The sequence below is a fragment of the Austrofundulus limnaeus genome, unplaced genomic scaffold, assembly GCF_001266775.1.
Source record: "Austrofundulus limnaeus strain Quisiro unplaced genomic scaffold, Austrofundulus_limnaeus-1.0 Scaffold162, whole genome shotgun sequence".
NCBI classification, from domain to species: domain Eukaryota; kingdom Metazoa; phylum Chordata; class Actinopteri; order Cyprinodontiformes; family Rivulidae; genus Austrofundulus; species Austrofundulus limnaeus.
In genome coordinates this window covers 890,414-906,109 of record NW_013952564.1, presented here as the reverse complement: position 1 = coordinate 906,109, position 15,696 = coordinate 890,414, and the positions used below count along the sequence as shown (strand labels likewise).

Here is a 15,696-nt window from a genome sequence, read left to right as displayed (position 1 = left end):
TCTCTCTCTCTCTCTCTCTCTCTCTCTCTCTCTCTCTCTCTCTGTATATTACCTTATACTTTGAAGATTAAATATCCCTCTTTTTCCAGCAGATCTTCTAAACGTGTGTGTGTGTAGTTTTTTTCTCCCCTCTGGGAAACATTACATTCTTACCACTGCACAACTTTTAGATGCTGTTCTCTCCTCGAAACTTTAAGGACCATGTGTTTAAAAAAGGATCCCAAAGGGGTAAATAGAGCATAAAACAGACCATCTCAAATATTACAAGTATGTGACCCCTCTGTGTGTGTACTCAATTAATAACCTATTTTTAAAAAGGGCCCACAGCGTTTTGTTTGTTGCACCAAAAGGAATTTGTCTGCCCTCTGGATTCTGCAGTTATTGACAAAATACATGTGTACACAGCAGAAGCACCAATAGTCATATTTCCATGACTCAGTGTTGTTGCAAAGGTCAATACCATTGTTTATAATTTGTTGTGCTGTCTGTGAAAAATGCAAAACTCCAACATTCATGGTCGGGAGGATGCATACTGTATCCACACATGTATTCAAGAAAGGAGTACCAACATTTTAATAGCTCACAATATTTTCCAACTACAAAAAAATTACAGAAGAAAGTTCTGACTAAGATGTTTGTTGTTGGCTCTATTTTTGTCTTGCTCAGTGAACTTTTGGCTGTTTGTTTGAGGCAAAACATTAAAATAAAACCATTCCTATGTTGAGTTCTGAGTACAGAGGATTTGTATGGACAAACAGCCACTCACTCTTCAGGAATGATTGCTGGTTTGTTTTGACTGTCTCTCAGCTTAGTTTACTTGAACTGCAGTGCTGGTGTTAATCTATGACACGTCTCTTGGCATACCGTTCCAGGCTGCGTTCAGCACAAGCAATTAAGGCCATTGATCATGAACACTGTTGTTAGTCATACTGAAATGTCATAACAGAGTGTTCATGCATGGTTTGGTGCATTACTTAGCTTGTTGAGAAGTCATTTAAAAACGTGTTTATTGATTGTCAGTTTTATCTAATGTAGCGTGTCACTGTAAGCTGGGAAGTTGTGCATGAGTAAAACTCAGATGTGTGGAACTTCTATGACCAGAGGTCCTGGCATAGAGGCTGGATTAAGAGGATCAGTGGGTGAGTTGGGATCTGGCATCAGGTAGGTCTAGAACTTTTCGTGCCTAGTAAATACACAAAAAAAAAAAAAAATGCAGAAAAAAATGATGCATACAGGGTTTAGCTTTATACTTTTCAAAACACTTCTTGGGCAGCATAAGTTCACATCAGTTTACAGTTCCAGCAGTAGTATCAGTCTTTGTTGTATATGTTTTGAATACTATACTTGCTGAATGAAATTTACAATATTTTTACATTAAGTTATTCTTACTCCTAAGTGTTACATAAATACTGGATACAATCGATTATCTCTCTTTTTCTCATTTTGAAAATTGTTGGTAAAAGTAGTAGTAGTTCTTTATTCATTTTATTTGTAACACAGATTATCAAAGTACAGAAAAACATGCAATCAAAAATAAAATCAAATAAAATGAAAGGCAGCAGAAGAAGAATAAATCTTGTATCTGCCCCTTTTTTATACCCAAAATATGTTCAAAAGAAAAGTAAAAATACAACAAAAATCGAAACAACTTAAAACATTTAAAAATTAATTAAAAATATAAAGACATCAATTCAAAAAACAATTAGTATGAATTCACTTATAATTCTCCATTTTTCTTCAGAATTCTCGTTTTTATCATTCTCTTCAATTTATACAAGGATCTGGCATTTTGAACTTCATCTTCTATGCTGTTCCACAATCTTATTCCCTGGATTAAAGTGGATCGCTCCTTAAGGCTTGTACGAACCCAAGGTTTCACAAACATTTCTGTTCCCTTAAGATAATAACAGCTCTCTCTTTTAACAAAATTTACTTGAATGTTGAAAGGTAAGACACCTTTATGAGCTATGTACATAAACAGTAAAATATTATAATCGACCAAATCATAAAATTTTAATAATTTCAAATTGTGAAACAACATATTCAATGGATGGCTGTATTTTTTCTAGTAATAATTCTTACAGCTCTTTTCTGTAAAATAAAATAGGATTTGTGATAGTTTTACAAGCTTTACCCCATACTAAAACAATAAATTAAATGTGGAACAATTATAGCGTTATACAACACAAACAGTGCTTTATCATTGAACAATTCTCTTACTTTGTACAGTACTCCAATTGATTTGGCTAGTTTTGTTCTTAAACAATTTATATGATTTTTCCATGTCAGTTTTTCATCAATAATGACACCTAGAAACTTCACTTCACTGACACTACAGATCTCAACATCATCAACTTTAAATAAAACATCTATAGTTCTCTTATTGTTACAGAAAATCATATAATTTGTCTTATCCAAGTTTAATGATAATATATTAAGTTGAAACCAGCTTTGGATTTTCATAAATTCTGTCTGTACCATGTCCAACATTTGTTCGATATCATTACCGGAACAAAAGAAGGTTGTATCATCAGCAAAAAGAACACACCCAAAAAGATCTGATACATTTACCTAATCGTTCACATACAAAATAAACAACTTAGGTCCAAGAATGGAACCCTGAAGCACTCCACATGAGATGTTACAAAACTCAGATCTTACATAATTTATTTCTACAATTTTTTTTCTGTTTTCCAAATAACTAGATACCCACTGTAATGCAGGTCCTCTAATACCATATTTATTTAACTTTTCAAAAGGAATACTATGCTTAATAGTATCAAACACTTTTTTAAATCAACAAAAATACTGACACAGTACTGTTTTTGATCAAAAGCAGTTGTTATATGTTCTATTAATTCAATGAGCCATCGATGTAGATTTTTTTGGTCTAAACCCATACTGACTGTTACTTAATACAGTATATACTGCCTAGCAATGAATTTGTCCAATCTAATCACAAATAATTTCTCTAAAATGAAATTTGTGGTAGCAGGGATATTGGTCTGTAGTTGTTAAACACATGTTTTTTTAAAAGAGGAATTTCCTTTGCTATTTTCATGTTGTTTGGAAATATGCCGTTGAAAATGATAAATTACAGATGTATGGTTCAATCACAGAGTTCATTATATCTTTTACAAACATCATGTCCATGTCAACCCAGTCTTTTAATCTCTTATCTGCAAGATTCTTCACAATATTTGTTCTTTCTTCTTTATCAGTTTCATAAAAAAATAAACTCTTTACACTACCAGTAACAGTGTGGTTAACATTTCTGTCTACTTTAGGTATTTTAGATGCAAGACTTGGGCCAACATTCACAAAGTAATGATTGAATCCATTTGCAATTTCATTTTGATCATGAATTTCAATGCCATCTTTAACAAAATACTGTGGAGTACCTGATTTTACTTCATGATTTTTCAAAACACTATTCATTGTTTGCCATGTTGCTCTTGTATCACCATTATTTTTGTCTAATAACTTACTATAATACTCCTTCTTGTGCTTTCATATAATCCAAACCAACTTGTTTTTGTTTTTCTTAAATCTTTCTTTTGATTCTTTTATTCTTAGTCTCAAGAAGCATGAGGACAAGTAGTTCTTTTTTTACAAGCATTTTTCAGCCCTTTGGTCATCCATGGTTTATCATCTTTCTTTGTGTAATTTTTTCACACAATTTTTTTCATACAAACATCCTAATATATTCATGAAAGCATCATATGCATTGTTCACATCGCTAACACACACCTGTTTCCAGTCTTGTCTTCTCAAATCATCCTTTAAATTATCCATAGCCTTTTTTTGATGTGTCAATTATTTTTTTTAGTAATTGTGTCTACTATTGTGTTGTTTTGAACATTTTTATAAAGTATAAACACTGGTAGATGATCACTTACATCAGTAATTAAAATACCACCCATTATCTCTCTTTTTGTTATATTTGTGAAAATATTATCGATTATTGTGGCACTATGAGTAGTGATTCTTGTAGGTTTTGATATCAAAGGATAATGATTTGCCAGTGATGCACCGGCCCACCGTAAAAAAGTACTCCCAATGGCCCAGTCCACCCCTGCTGAGAAATAGTCTGGTCTGGTGGAGGAGCTGGGGTGGGGTGCTCTGTGGGGCAGGAGCTTGGCTGCGGATGGAGCTTCAGGGAGGAGCTTTGTACAATAGGCAGTGCTTTGAGTTGAAGTAACACTCTGGGTATGTTTTTGATGAGGGAATAACATTAAAACATGATATAATGCCCCAAAAAGTTGATTTTTGCACAATAGCCCTCACTTTATTGATCTTCACAAATTATCCATCTTCTGGACATTTTTTGAAGTTTCAAAGAGATAACTGACTCCTGCTAAGTTAGACACATTAATAGAACAGATTTGTCAATGTCAAAGGTATAACATTGTGTTTTAGCTGACCACTTGTAAATTTTGCACAAAACAATATAACTGGCTTAATTGTTCAAAAAATGAAATGGAAAATACTTTTTCATTCTCACAATGTAAGTGAGTTCAAACTTGTGACGTTGAGGTGAACTACTTTCTACGTAGCCAGAGTAAATATGACATTTCTGGGTGTCTGGCAGCTGGGGTGAAAGTGAATGAAATGTTTGAGAAGAAAAACCTGATAACATTCTTTTAGGGTACAAGTGGAACTTTGTGGTTTCATTAGAATAAATAAACTGACAGACAAGACTGGCCTGAACTTAGCTGTAGTTGTTCAACTGCACTAAGTAATAAAGGGTTGTGAACTTTTTTGTCTTGTTGAAACAAGGAGGGCTCACACCATGATAATGTGTTCAAATGGAGAATAAAGTCAAAGAATAGATGTTAATCAGTCCATTATTGTACAACATGCATTAGTCTAAATGTATTGTACAGATGTTCATACATACCTTCAGCCTCAAAAATCCGTATTAATAACACATGCTGTGGGGAGGGTTTGCACAGGCAGATTGTTGGCGGACGCGAGCGATGCATAACCACCATAGGTACGGGGTGGGACATGTCCCCCCCACTTCCAATATCTGTGCCCTCTGTACCCCCCNCCCCAACACACACACACACACACACACTTTTTTCAGCCGAAGCAGAAAAAAAGACCTTTAAAAAATGTGTCCCCCCACTTTTAAGATGGTGATTACGCCCTTGGATGACTGCACCTGCAGGGTTGCAGGAGGAAATGAGGACAGGTGACTTATTTCTAGCAGCAGTGTGGGTTGGAAGATGGTTATTTCATATTATTTGTTGTTGTTTTTTAATGTCCTACAAGCTCTGAGATGTTAAACAAATTTGAAACTGAGTTCTTGAAAAACTTTGTAAAACTTGAAAAAATCCGTGAGATTACTCTATACGGCCGTATACCTGTAAAATGAGGAAAAATCTGTGTAAATTACAGACAATCTGTACAACTTGACATACTGTATATGGATATTTATGGGCTGCTTCTGTGAAATATTACTTTCTATTATTTTTTTGTTGGTTTAAAGTTCTGCTTCTGTGCATAGGGAAAAATCCATATATGGTATAAAATGAAGCTTTGAAGTGGATATGTACACTACATGTCTATAGCTTTGTGTGATCCTGCAGCTATAAAACATTTTACAAAACTTTGTAATGTCACATTAGGACACAACATATTTGCGTTCCTCACTAGTTTTTTTCCTCATTTTTCTTTTTTTAAATTACTTATCTTTTGTTTACTTTAATGCCATATATGGAACACACTTTTAAAGGGGACATATGCAAAATCCACTTTTTCAGCTGTTAAATACAGTTTTTTGTTTATCAGGAGACTCTAGGAGTCCAGAAAATTTGAATGTACTCTCACTCAGTGCTGCATAGATATTTTTTTTTATTTTGTGCTTGGGTCATTTTTTTCAACCTGTTCAGTTTTCTCTGTTTTCTATTATGCTTTATAAACTATTACATCACAAAATATGTGACAGAACTGACAAATAAGTGTATTTTTAATTGTAAATATTCTTAAACCTTTATACCAGGGCTATTTAACCAAACTGCTCTGGGGGCCACAGTTACTGCAGGTCAACAGCTGAGGGGCCGAACATCCAACAAATAAAGTTATTTTGTAAATAAACCAAGTATTACAAAGATCTGTTATCTTTGAATTAATTTATTTTGCTGCATTTAATCATGAATACAACATACCGAACCCTATAAAAGTAGTCATAATTCAACAATATCAAGAAAAAAATGAACACATTCTGCCTCCTATTTGACACAAATATTATTTTGACATCTCTGACTTGCCAAATTTTTTAACCAATTTTATTTCCACTTTCATAGTTCTATCTTCAATTGCTTGTAGTTTTAACTGTCTTGAGTGTGCATAGAAATGGTTTATTCCAGCTTGAAGCCAAGATTCTGACGTTTCTGTAGACATGAAACATGTCTATGTCTAGCTAAAAGAACTTAGAGTAATTAAAGTCAAAAACTGGGGGTTTGGGCTTAAGAAATGAATGAACCAATTGGTGGGCCGAACTTTGGTCACTCGTGGGCCGGATGTGGCCTGTGGACCGCCAGTTTAATATCCCTGCTTTATACGGTGTGTTCATTAGCCTTGTTTAGTGTGTTTATGTATTTGAGTATATGTATTAATGTGTATAAATATATGTGTATATTTAAAGGTATTGCATAGCTGGTGAAAAACTGGGAAATGACAATAAATGAAATCTTGAATCTCGTTGTGCTGCTCAGGACACTTTGGCACAATAGAATTTGGGGCCAGAACTGCCAACCTGTGTAATTTAGAGCCACAGTTGCACACTTTAGTTTGGGTGCCAGCTTTATAGAACGAATGTCTGGCCAGTGTCACATTTAACCACATGATGACGTCAAAGGGGAACTGGTGACATAGTTTCCACACCTGCTCTTCCCAGCTGCCTCCAACCAGCAGCATGCAGCCGCTCTCAGACCTTTAATCAGCACCAACTCCTACAGCTTGCAGCAAAGATATTTATTCCTCACCTCTGTCTCTTTTTCAACATGTAGTCATCAGGAACGACTGTTGTGGTGGACATTGCGGTGATGGGAGAGGCCCACGGACTGATCACCGACCTGCTGGCTGACCCTTCGTTACCTGCCCACACCTGCACATCCCTGCGGGCTGTCAGCAGTCTGCTAACAACCCAGCTCACCTTCCAACCTCTGCACCGACCACGCCCTGCACCACTGATTAACCCCAGTGATGCTTACACCTGCTCCGACTCAGAGGAGGGACCTGAGAAAGAAGGGAAGACATCCATACATAAGGTAGGAGAGCGTATGCATTGTCCTGATTTATGCTTTACCCAGAAGATGTGCAGTTCTGGGAACGCTTCATAGAAGTGAGCATAAAATATCAAAGCTCTGAATTGTTAATCAAAGTACTTAAAAGCCAGACACAAAACGGTTTTACTTGGAATTAGTTGAAATAATCCCTAAATGGTCATGTCATCCATTTTATTAAAGGTCAAACATACCATGTAATACTCCCCGTGGGTGTTAATCTTTCAGCCCGTGTTTCAGCAAACATGAGGTTCCTACGAGCTTCTAACATCAAATGAAAGAACGTTTTTCTTAAAGAGTTGAGTGAAAAAAAAAATAGAGCATGTCTCCTGCTCGGAGCATGGTTCTCCCTTTCATAGCCACAGCTGTGTCAACATGACAGATGTGCCGAACCAGACAGTGTGTGTGAATGTGTGTATGTAGAGAAGGAGTAGCGTAAGAGAGGCAACACACAGCTGGATACATTTTTCAAGAAGCTATAAAGAGGCATGAGTGTGTCAACAAAACTGGACTCCCACTACACTTACTGTATATTTGGCTCTTTTTTTTTTTACTGAAGTTACCCATTCTGGTTGATTTGGTGGCTGGTTTGAGGTCAGTGTTTAACACGGCCATCCAACAAATCTCTTGTTTGGCAGATGTCATTATGGAATGGAAAGTAAAACTGCAGTCATTATGGTGTTCCTCATTATGAGCGCCCAGCTCTAAATGTAGGGGGGAAAAAAGAAAATTACTTCAGAGGGAAAATGACTTTTCTGCCTTTTAGACTGTTTTGCATCCAGTTGAGGTACAAGACGATTCCTTTCACACACTTCTTAAAACTTGTTTTGTCAGCGTCTGGTGCAAAGTAATAACTGCAGCAATGTCTAAGGTTTTTGATTGTTCAATAAAACTCAGCGGTGTCATTTACCTTTTTTTACGTAGAGCTTGTTAGTAACTTACAGACATTTTAGGACTTCACAGTTGTCTTTAAAGTTGTATAAAAATGTCACCAGCTTTGTCAAATTTTACCTTAAAAACTTTTAATTTTTGAATATGAAATTTGTCTGTTTGAGTCTTCTCATATAAAATAGTAAATACTTAATAAAATTCTCAATTTCCACTAACATTTTGTTGATATTTAGCCCACTGTTCTGTGTAAATATTAAATCTGAAATCTAATTATAAAAGTTAAATGTTGTAGTTAAAATTTTAAGTTTATATTTACGTATTTTTAAATGGAACTCATCTTTTGCCATTGGCACTCAGCTCTTGTTATGACATCATCAGCCTGAGACAATAGCAACCCCTAATGCTTGCAGCAGCTAGCATCGGGTAGCCTTGACATCTGTCACAGGATAGTGACGTCCTCTTGTTAACTAAACTTTTATTTAAAAGACCTGAAATTGGCCACCAGCTGAATAGATATATTTTGCAGAAAAAATACACCAAACTTGTAGATGAGCTGTGCTGTCAAAGACTGTAAATATTGTAACGGTTTGACTTTAATGCAATGCTGTACTGTGGGAGGACCCAAAAAAAACAAAACAGAATCACAGAAAATACATACTGTAAACTGAAAAACAGGGATTTACAGAACTCAAAATCAGGAGAAATAAACAAAAACAAAATACTAAGACTGTGACATTAAAGTCCATTTCCACTGATTAAACTACAACCAATTATCTGAAGGAACATCAAACCTGTGACCATTATTAACCTCTGTGTATCTTTTTATTGTGTTGATGTCTAAATGTGTGCACTTTATTTCAACTTATTCATTAACCTGGATGCAAGTACAGATGAAAATGAGCCCTTACGGCACATTTTCTGAGTGCATCCACATCCATGAACATACAAAGTCAATTTTCAATAATAGTAAAAAAATAAGCCATGTATATATATANCATACATATATATATAGTAAATTGCAATAAACATAACATCAAGGGAGATGTTTAAATGTACACTGATTGCACTTGAACTTATAAGTCTATTTATAGAACCATGAAAAGCATCACTGAGCATCTTTATTATATCGTTATTGGGGGTGTAAAGATGGTTTAGTTTTAGTGTGCTGTTGTGCATTTGTGTTGTAGCTACCATTTGCATTTGTTTTCACAACAAAACTCTAAAAAATACACAAAGAAGACAGAAATAAAATGCTTATTGATGTCTAACTGGCTGTAATTCATCACATAAAACGTTGTTCAAACAGTTGTTTTTGACATGTGTATGTTTGTGTGCACAAACCATCAAAATGAACTTAATTTACTGATTGTTGCCTAAAATGACAAAAACCTACACCTTGCATCAGAATGTGTGTGTTTGTTTGCCAGCTCTCTGCAAATGATGCAATTTTGTGAATGGGTTCATTCAAGATTCTGAGGCAGTCATTAGTAGGTCACTCTGCAGAGGACTGAGGAGAAGAAGAGCCAGCTATGTTCAGTGCTGCTGTGCCAGACTGCTGCATGGCACCAAACAGATGGTGGGGGCCCGTGAGCGCAGGCCACTGGGAATCCAAGTGAAGGGCAAGACAGATACTGAAAGAGAGCGAACGTCACAAAAGGAATTTACAGAAATAACGAGAAGCAGATAGGCACAATCCATATGATGAAATTAAATACTGTGCAATGCAATGCTGCCGCTTCATCGAGTAATGTAGCATAAGGAGCAATGTTCACACAACTGCCACAAAATTCTATGTTCCTTAATGACCGCTGTATTTTATTTCATTTATTTTTTTATGTGTTAAAAACACATTGCATTTTAGTTGATGAATTTGCCTGGAGACAAAGCAACCTTAAGGCATCTGAACTCCATCCAAACTGCTGAAATCGGCTCTAGTTGTCAAACTTGTGAACTCACCCATACATGTCAAGTTACACAGACATCCCCCCCCCCCAAAAAAAAAAAAAAAAAAAGAAAGAAAAAATTAATTAATGTCACACTTTTGTACTTCTTAAGCAACTGCATGCCTATTTGATTAATGAAATTATGGGACGGCTTTGTAATGGTGTTCACTGTGCTTCTGCATGTCCTCTGAATGTTTGTGTGTGAGAGCAGCGTCTGAGGCGGAGTCTCCATCCTCTGAGGAGGATTTCTTCCACGTGGACCACCACCACCTCCGCCACAGGACTGCCCACTATCGAGCCCGGGCCTGTTCGAAGGGACCGCAGCGCCAGCATTAAACCCTACCATGAAACACTCACTTGCAGGTACCCAATCCACCATTAGATATCTAGTTTTACAGCTCTTGTGAGAAACTTCACTGTTTTATATATATGAGTGTCCATTTGCAAGTTGCACCTAAACTTGACACTGTTTCGAAGTACGTGCAGTTAAAGTAAAATAATTCTGGCTTAGACCAGTAAAATCATCCAGCTTTTATACAAGTTTGAAACAACAGAATTGTGTGTAAGTTTTGAATAATTAGCTAATTATTTTGAGGTCCTACTTTATGTAGTGTGCAAGATTCACTGGTATGAAAAAATAAAAAAACAAGATCCTACCACCATAATGATTAACACTGAATTGTTCTTTTGACTCAATGATTCATCTTTACATCTCCATCTCCATAAATCTCTTTGTTCAAACCATAAAACTTCCTTTCAAAGAATTTTATTTTCCTTTTCAGTTCTTAGTATTACTGTGCCTGGTCCTTTGGTTTGTCTGTGGTTCTGTTCTTGACAAACCAAATCAATTTTCTGAGACAGTTTGTGTCTTGGATCTGGACAAAGTGTCCATGATTTCCAAGCCGTTGGTTTTAGTTGGAGTTGTGTGAAAAATGGCCCAAAGAGCAGTTTTTATACCTTTAAAGCAGATCAAGAAACTTGGCAACATTCAGATACATACAATGTCCACGACGTCAGTAAACTTTTCTCTTTTTTTAAATATGTATTTCAGTCATTCTAACCTAAAATCCAAGAAATAAAGTTTTATCAGTGTGTTCTACTAATGCTTTAAGCAGGAATCAGACAATGGCTACTACAGTGTGACGCATGGTTTTGAAGGTCATTAGGTTTCTCCAGCAGTGTGGCTGCATTTATACCAAAGACATCAGTGTGAGTGAACATTGACAGCTCAGCAGTTTGGGAAAGGTGTGTGTGTGTGTGTGTGTGTGCGTGCGTGCGTGCGTGCGTGCGTGCGTGCGTGCGTGCGTGCGTGCGTGCGTGCGTGCGTGCGTGTGTGTGTGTGTGTGTGTGTGTGGTCAAAATGGAAATATGCCCCACAGGCAACGCATTAACCTGAATAACTAAAACCCACATCAACTGTGAGCACATTAATGCTGAAGACAGCATGGGACTCAGGTTACTCAGAAGTGTAAAGGTTCACACGTAGATCTGTATGGAAGGCAGGTAACTGACGGTGGTCATGTCGCTGTACATCTCTGGAGGCTTTTGTACTGTTTGAGAGTGTGGCACAGACTGTTGAGCTGCATGTCTTCACTGAAATATGTGGGGGTTTGAGTGCATGACTGATTAATGCAAGAGTCACTTAAGATGATGCATGCTTAATCCAACTACAGAAACACCTTTTTGTTTATTTGCAGAAGCCTGTTCAGTTTTGTTCCTCTGTTGCATTTGTGTCAAACACCCAGAAAGCTCCTGAAAGAGGCCAATCCTCAAATACAAACTGTGTCTTTTTGGTGTATCTCAGCATTATAGATATTTGTGCTGTGTGTCAAGCTGCGAGAACAGTTTGGAAATAAGTTCAGGTTCTATGTGTATTTCCAGTTATCAAACACAATTTGCATCTGGAACTCAATTAACAATGTGTGGAAGAACTTGGCTCATTTTTGTCTGCTGTCTGCCTTAAAGATTCACTGAAAACAGCCTGTGGGGAATCTAACCCTGACTTTGTTTTGTTCTACTGTAATCAACACCTGCAAGAGTTTGCGCACAGAAAAAAGTGACACTGTTCTACCTTTTCATGTGGACAGACCTTGCAATTTTAAAATTCCGTAGAATGAATGTCCAAAGTTTTTGAAAAAAAAAAAAGCATAATTATCTTCTGTGATTTTGAGTTGTGGGTAACGAGATTCAAATCTGTTTGCCTGTGAGCTTTTTACTCCATTCAGCAAACTTTTATATTCACTTCTGCAGACTCCATCTACCTTCATAACAGTGGTTAAGACTTTGAGTTGTAGATATAAAATGAGGCATGACTCCGAAAAAGCATGGTCTAATTTAGAAACTAATGTTAGGTAGATAAAAATACTACTTTTTGCATGATTGCTTTTGATTTGCCAATTAAAGGCAAATGTCCTCAGGTCATTTCTGTTAAATAAAGATGGAGTAGATAAAAATTTAAAAAGTGAAAGCCCTGCGATTAACTAAAGTTCACGCATGTGCTTAAATAATGATTGTTTTAAGTTAACTCATTCATGTTTTTGCCTGGAACCAACCAGCTGGTCAGTGAGTTGCTGCACATTTTAAAATATCTGGTCTCTAGTTGATTGCAATATTTGTAAAATAACATTTTTGAAAACATTTGCTGTTTAGTATTTAGCATTATTTAGCATTATTTAACATTAGATGCACTTATATTTTTGTTAAATACAACAACCACTACAAAAGAAATGAAAATATTAACCACTTGTTGAACTGGGGGTGGCACTCCTGTCATTGCCTCTCTGGCACAGGTACCCTCTGACTTTAATCTCATAATTCTGACTTTTTTTTCTCAGAATTAGGAAAACGTCAGAATTCTGATATTTAAGTCAGAATTATTTTATTTTTTTCAGTGGTCCTAATCCTCTTTCATACTACCTACTGGTGTTCAACATGTAAAACAAAATAAGGACAATGTAAGTTTCAGTATGGTCTCAGGTAAAGTTCAGGTTAAAGTCTGGTTTTCAGTGTTCTACCTTCATAAAATACTGATTTTATGTAGTTTTATTAATCCCAATCTTGCCAAGGGTGCCAAATTGGCAAGGGCACAACACCACTCAGTTTGTGTTTTGGTGTTTTGTCTTTGGAATGGACATGCCTCTGTCTGAGAGTCTTGTTGGGTTTGAAATGCCAGGATGTTGTGTTTGGAAAAAAATCCTTCTGAGTTTCTCAGATACTCCAGCAACAAATGAGATAACAATGTTTTTGCATTTGTTCTCCCTGTTTTATTTCTGTGCCAATTTTTTTTAGATTGTCACTGAGCAATCAGCAACTTGCAAACAAGTTTACATTTTCCATCATGAACTTGGACGCAACAAGCCACAAGAGTAGAATTAAGTATTTTGTAATACACATTAGTGTGTCTGGCCAAGAAATCAGTAATACATTAATTTATTTTAAGATCAAACAAACAGTGTTAATCTGTTCCCTGGTTCCCTTAGAGAGACAGTTGGAAAACAGAGAACATCACGGAGGACATGGAGGAAAATGAACACTTGGCTTTAGTTCCTTTCTCTCTACTCCCTCATCAAATCTGCACAATCTTAATTAGGACATTAGGCTTCTCTTTTCCTCCACACGTTTTCCATCATGTCAGCCTTAGATGACGTACAGCGTCAAGAAAGAATAACACCATCTTCAAAGTTGCAATATCGTCCCGTTATCAGACGGCGCTTGTTAAAAGGGCGCAATTGATACCCTCCATTTTGCTGCACTCTGAGCCGCCATGCTGTTATCTTCGTCACGTCATCTGGCTCAAGAGTAGGTAGATTACTGGAAGCAGGAATAATAGCTGCTGTGTTTATCGTGGCTTGGACAATGTCCGTTTGGGCTCGGAACCAAAGATAATCTGTCAACCTGCTGCGAAGAGGCTGAGGCTGAAAATCTGGGAGTCAAAACACAGCAGAGGGAGGAGCAAGCAGAGGCCAGCTGGAGCAACAGGAGGGAGTTTGCAACTGAGGTTGTTCATTTATCTCAGAAACAAACGTTGGCCTTAATTTGGTTTTATATAAAAAAGGCAGATAGAATTACCTTTAGTCATTACAGGGATGCTGAAAGATAGCATTTATTTTAGTCACCACAATGGGCCTCATGCAAGAACATGTTCGTATTCTTATCCTAAATTTCTCTTACTTTTGTTCGTACAAAGGGTTCGTACGAACATGTCACGTCAGATTCAACAAACTCTTCTATCTTCAGGAAAAGTGTGTAAATGAGCTGCATAAATTCCACCTGTTCATATCCAGCTGCTTGTGCACGCGAGAGGAGATTAGCATAATTACCAYCCCAAAAACACCATATAAGGCTGTGTTTCCTGCCTCAGATATCAGGAAGTGTTCATTCATGAAAATGACAGCGAAAACTAAAAAGAAGAACTTTACGAGTTCAGAGATTGAAGTCCGTCTGTCAGAGACCCAGAAAAGAAAATCTGTCATTTTTAGCAGGTCAGCTGTGGAATAAAAAGCTGCTAAAAGTATAAACAACTGTGTTAAATCATTTTCATTTATTCAGAAGCCGCAGCGCTGCGCACCGTAACACCCCACAACCCCCACCCCGCGGTCTCAGTTGTGGTTCTGAAATAAGCCTTTTAAAATATTTTCAAAATATTTCTGGCACTTTGGAGAAAATCCAGGACTTGATCATATATCCCCTCTGGCCTGGGAACGTCTCGGAGTCCCACAGGACGAGCTGGAAGGTGTCGCTGGGGAGAGTGGGGTCTCTCTGCAGCTGCCCCCACGACCCGATCCCGGATAAGCAGCAGAAAACAGACGGACAATTAATATTGTTAGTCTAAATTATTACATTTAAAATTATAACTCTAATTCAAGAAGAATAGGCTATTGTCAACATAATTATGGAGTGTAATTTATTTTCAACTCAAAATATCTTCAAACTAATGAAATATAAAGTTATTAGTGAATAAAACCCGTCTGGATAACAGCAGACTGACTGCTCGTAAAATATACGACAGGTCTGGACCACTCGTRAATTTTGTTYGTATCTGAAAAAAATCDTAGAATACGAAAACATTGGTGAATGCCACAAATTCTCCTAAATCACTCGTACGCACAACTTAAGAACAAATCTGTGCGTACGAACGATTCTTGCATGAGGCCCATTATTTCTAAGTGAGAACAACAAAGCTTTACTGTTTGATTTTGCTATAAAGTTCATAAGCCAGGGGTGTCCAATTCTGGGGTCAGATTTATAAAAGATTGTGTAGAAACCATACTAAAAGTGAACGTACGGCCAAAAGGTGAAAATGGCGTACGCCAAAAAAAAGAAAAAAAATCAGATTTATAAAACCGTGTGTGTGCATGTTTCTGCGCATCTTTCCTTCATAGATCACAGCTTCACCTCAGAGTTTATGCACAAGGTCCCACCTCAGGTTCTGCCCTCTACACGTCCACATTCAACCATAAACAGTCAATGTAAAGTACCTCATGAATGTTAAGGTGTATTTAAATCAGTTGTTACAGCCGGCTCAGTGCCCGCAACATAAATGAGAACACGACACAAGAGGAAATGGTTTT

The 15,696-nt window shown here is 36.9% G+C and overlaps 1 protein-coding gene across 3 annotated transcripts in view; it reads left to right on the top strand.

Annotated features, from left to right (window-relative positions):
- The window catches only part of LOC106523660 (cGMP-inhibited 3',5'-cyclic phosphodiesterase A), a 110,688-nt gene that overhangs the window by 72,502 nt on the left and 22,490 nt on the right, over nucleotides 1-15,696 (top strand). For all 3 annotated transcript variants that reach the window (XM_014017168.1, XM_014017167.1, XM_014017169.1), the window contains exons 3-4: nucleotides 7,017-7,277; nucleotides 10,338-10,489. In XM_014017168.1, the coding sequence (XP_013872622.1) occupies nucleotides 7,017-7,277; nucleotides 10,338-10,489 (413 nt within the window). The remainder of the gene's footprint in view (nucleotides 1-7,016; nucleotides 7,278-10,337; nucleotides 10,490-15,696) is intronic.